The following is a 5,100-nucleotide window of genomic DNA, read 5'->3' as shown; positions in this document are numbered from 1 at the left end:
TTGAAGTAAGGAGACTATGTTTGAAATTTCATAGCGTCTATCAAGCGTATAAAAGTAACTGGTCACTTTGATGCCCATTATATTGCAAAGTTTTTAGAAATATTTGCTAATCGGCGCGGATTCAGGATTTCGGAATTAGATGGTAAGGCCTACAGTTTATAACTTGTTATAATAAAGTAAATTGTCTTAAAATTTGCCCTAAAGGAGTCCAAAAAATATCAGAACCTTGAACTTTATATAGGGTCTCTGTCACACGGTTATCCAGAATAACATTTCTAGTTGGGTAACGGGGGAGAACGTTTATTGGTTTACCATAGTAAAGAATATATTTTAAAATGAAATCGCAATAACTTTGGAATGGCAAATTATTATTTTTACACGACATTAGATGTTTTCTAATAAAGTATGGAATCATCCTGACCCCACCCCCCACCCAAATGACGTCGCTGCAATCCAGTTGTGAACTCTTATTTCCTCAGACGACATGGAACATGCTTGTTTGACTGGGAGGAACTGATCCCTCTGCCGACGTTGCAATGGCCATCTTTCATTGCACAAGGATCGCCTAATCTCACCTGTATCAGTGCCCCCTCTTTAAATAGTAGCATTAACAAAACATTAAAAAAAATAAACTATGATTTAATGAAAGTGTAAATGAATAGTTCATTTAAGAAGATCAAATGATATTTATCTGCCAAAAGTCCATAAATCAAAATAATGATTTTTTCCCCCTAATTTACAGACCTACTACGCACCAGTCTATAAATAGATTAAGCATACTATCTGATTCCAATCTTTGACCACACTGCCAAATTATATGTGACAAATAACTGCCATTTGCCCATATTTGGATGTACCATGACATCATCATGCCCATATATGCGCAAATCTCAAATATTTGTCACATAAAATTTGATACTGAGAACAGAGCTTTAAAGTCGATCCGAAGTACTTAGAACGGTTTTATTAGTAGGCCTACAGTTTCACCCTCCAATTCGAGACCACTTTGGGACGGGGCTGTAGACCCCCAGCCCCTCCCCGTAGCACCGCAATCAATCTGTTTGTTAAACTATTACAAAGCTACTCAGCCTCAATTACTGTTTTTATACCACAGTTTTACTTAATTAGGCTAAAACACATGAAATATAATTTTAATTATATTACATTAACATTTTTTCTAGGTTGTGAAAAGCGTAACATCACATTACAATTTTGGATATGAGGCTGGGTTCATGTTTTGTCCTTTTCTTTCACCATTTCATCATAAGTTCTGCAGTGTATAGTAAGTTAAACATATGTTTATTATTATCGAGATGCTTCATTAATAATAAACTTAACTTAACATCGATCTTATGAATTTAAAAATAGACATATAGAATTGTAAAATTTGGTTGGACCTAATAGATCTAAGTTAAAAATCAATATACTGATCCAAGTAAACATTTATATTATAACCATCTACATTATACCCTATGTTCTACCGTACTAAAACAGTTCATCTATTATAACATATGCCTATACCACATTTTCTACATTTTAATAAATACTTATTTTTCAAAAATAAAAAATAAATGGCTAAGAAATAAATATTATTATAAATCATTATGTTAATTTTGAATCATCACTTTCATTAATATTGAATGCAAAGAAAACTACTAACAGATTTCTTCGTTGTATCAGTAACATCAACGCACCAAAAACTAAACATATCGATAGTTATTAAGGCTCTCTTCCAAAAAGTCATTCTCTATGACACCATTATGTTTTTTGATTAATAGTAGGTTAATTTTATATCATTTAATATCATATATCATTTATATCATATCATTTTATATCATATATCATTCAGATAGAATAATTCTTGTAAGTGTACCTGAACAAGACACCATTATGTTTGCACTGATCGATTCTGAAGACAGCAACTTTAACTTAGAACGCCATGGCACACTTGATTTGACGGGCGTGCATGCTCCTCAGGGATTAGCATATGACTCCAAATCAGAGCTTGTTTACTGGGCCAACGGGTCACCAGAAAGGGTTATTAGACGATCATCTATATATGGTGGTAACAGTGAAATCATTATTCAGAATATTAGTAAGTAATATTTAGTATGTCTTTCATAATTATTTTCTGGCAGGGGAAGAAATATTCCCGCATAGAAAAATGATGCAGTGAAATTATTTACAAATATATAGTAGTATTCTTTATAAAGATGTATTGTTCAAGAAATTGAGATCAGCTTCAGCTTTTCTGCATTTTTGAGAAGTCTTGTAACTCAAATCGTAAATAATCAATCTAAACGATCGACAGGATATAATAAACAACACAAATTTAAAAGCAATAAACCAAGATATCAACTGTCATGTTTCAGCTGTATCACACAGTCATCTTCAGTAAACTAAAAGCTGAACCAAACACTTAATAAATATACAAGCCTATTTTGAGGAGGAAAATATAGAAATAAGTTTGGTCTCACTTTCAAAATTAAAATTGAATCTCATCTTTAATCGTAATATATATGAACTTTTAAATTCATCTTAAATTTAAGTACTATTCCATATCTATTTTATATAATCGGGGTTCAATATAAACTATCAAATATATTATTTTGTTTATGGTTATTATTTTCAACTAAATATATATATTTTTTTAATTTGAATATATCTAAATTTGGAACAATTATGTAATATTGAGTGTGATTTGAAAATTTTGATGAAATATTATTTTCAGCTATTATGTAGACCTTGTTTGACGATACTACTTTACTTACTGTATTTCAGGGCCCATCAGTCCACTTTTGAACATACCCATCCTCTAAAGTCTTCCACCATTTACTGTCCAATGTTTCTCTAAACCACTATTTATTGTACATTCTCAGGTTGTCTGTCCACCTCTGTTTCTGTCTTCCTCGTTTTCTTTGACCTTCTCTGGGTATCCATTCGGTTATTCTCTTTGTCCGTCTATTGTCATTAGCCCTAACCACATGTCCTGCCCATCTCCACTTCTTTTGACGCTTCTTCCATTATGTCATTTTGTTCGGTTCTTCGTCTTATTGTTACGCATGGTATTCTGTCCAGAATATGTGTAACATGTTTGACGATAAACAAACCCAAAGAAGTATATTTTAAGATTCAATTCATTAATCACTCTTTAAGTTTATTATATAAAACAATACAATAGTGATTAACTGAGGCAGAAAAGCTATACACTTTCTCAATGTTCAGTAGCTTTGTTGTTTACGATTTTGTTTCCTTATTCCTTTATGTAAAGGACTTCTTTTTGAGGAAACCTAATTTTCTGTCTATCTGTTTGCGTGTTAATTAATAATACTGTATTCATTAATTTTACGCAAATCTTTTAGGGAATATTCTTCTATAAGTGTTTAGTATGTCCATTACTTTCCCACTGGAAATAATTTTTCTTCAAACATTCGTGGGTTATCCTCGGTATTTATAATCAGCTCCAGCTCATTGTATTTATTTATTTTTGGATTGGATTATTGTATCGTTTGTTTAAATTTATATAATATACATAGTTTTTAATATTCAGCACATTAAATTTTGTTTTGTATATTTTGTAATGTGTTTTATTATTGAGGGTCCCAATCAGCTTTTTTCGACGGGCTACCCACTGAAACTATGTTTTGGTAAAAACTTATATCTGAGAGCAATGGGCGACCAAACGCATTTGATTGTTTTACTTTGTCCATTATGCAGGTTTTGACGTACTGGCGATTGAAGTTGATGGACCGAATGTATACTGGACACAAAATAACGAACTGCTTCATTTTAATGGAATCTCTTCTATTCCAATACTTCAATCAGTTGGAGCATTTCGTGATATGCGTCGACATGGAAGCAATACGTAGGTTGCGTAGTGTTTTTAAGTTTTATTGTGTTTGTGAACAATTATATAATTTTAATTGACTTTCCTAGCCGTAGCTGAAAAAGCCATTGTTTTTGTTCTGATTTTTTTCCTTCTAAATCGTTTTTCCTATCTTTATGCACTGAGTATTTTTTGTCCGGTACTTTGGTTACTTTCCATGCTTGAATCGTCTCCAAACTTTGTCCAAGATTCTCGGATAAGAACTTAAACCGTAGGCCCAGTGTACACATCTAATTCAGTAACAATTCGGAGTGGGGTGTGGATGTGAGGACCATTTAGAGAGATTTAAAGGAAACACCCCACACTAGATATGTAGAAAAAAAGGATCAACTGATCTGAATGAAACTTTCCAGAATAGTTGTCATAGTCCAATGATGAAATTATTACATTTTGGTGACGATCCAGAGTAGGGCGTGGATATGAGGACCATTCATAAGGGAAACGTCACAGATCGGATATACCGAAAACTGATAAACTGATTTGAATGAAATGTTATCGACAGTTTAATCAAGTTACAAGTCAGGAGCGGATTTAGAGTGTGTGTGTGGGGGGGGGGGGTGGCGCGCCCCGTTTAGAAAGTGTATGAAAAACAAAAAGATTTTCGGGGTTCGATAAAACAAATTATTCGTGGGGGCATGCCCCCGAACTCCCTAGGTTAGTGTTGTTTCGATCGGCTCATCCACTTTTTTGAACTCCTTTTGTGCCCCACCCCCGTCCCCATCCTCTTTGGATATCGCTGGATCCGCCCCGGCTCAAGGATGAAATCATAAAATTTTGGTGACAATCCAGATTCGGGTGTGAATTTGTGTGTCATTAAAGGGCTAACGTCCCAGAATTATCTCAAAAAACGTTTAAAGCAATTATTCCCAGTATTTGAAGAGCATTTAATGCTTTCTGACTAATAGACCATCTCCTGTTTCAGTCTGTATTACCTAACGGAAGATGAAAATCGTATTGGAAGGTTGCGGCTCGAAAATTTCCAAGCCGTTGAAGACGAGGCTTTTATCGATGTATATTCGTATATTAACATAAATGGGTTTGATGTTGCTAAAAAGAGTAAGTTATTTCCAAACATGGTTTTGCTTTATGCTCCTTATGTGATACAAAATAATAAAAACAGTTGTATTAAACATCAACAATCATACACACACACACACACACACACACACACATCCACCCACACATTTTCAGTATTTTGCCTTTTAATCTATATA

The 5,100-nt window shown here is 33.5% G+C and overlaps 1 protein-coding gene across 1 annotated transcript in view; it reads left to right on the top strand.

Annotated features, from left to right (window-relative positions):
* The window catches only part of LOC117106241, a 6,605-nt gene continuing 1,505 nt past the window's right edge, over positions 1–5,100 (top strand). Inside the window, exons 1-5 of the mRNA XM_033247595.1 lie at positions 1–142; positions 1,182–1,282; positions 1,850–2,095; positions 3,718–3,865; positions 4,809–4,942. Coding sequence (XP_033103486.1) covers positions 1,219–1,282; positions 1,850–2,095; positions 3,718–3,865; positions 4,809–4,942 — 592 coding nt within the window. The 5' untranslated portion in view covers positions 1–142; positions 1,182–1,218. The remainder of the gene's footprint in view (positions 143–1,181; positions 1,283–1,849; positions 2,096–3,717; positions 3,866–4,808; positions 4,943–5,100) is intronic.

Source organism: Anneissia japonica, unplaced genomic scaffold (assembly GCF_011630105.1).
Source record: "Anneissia japonica isolate Jap-2015-1 unplaced genomic scaffold, ASM1163010v1 scaffold142_len1259957_cov175, whole genome shotgun sequence".
NCBI lineage: Eukaryota > Metazoa > Echinodermata > Crinoidea > Comatulida > Comatulidae > Anneissia > Anneissia japonica.
Note: the sequence above shows the minus strand (reverse complement) of the source record. Positions and strands in the feature narration are given on the sequence as shown.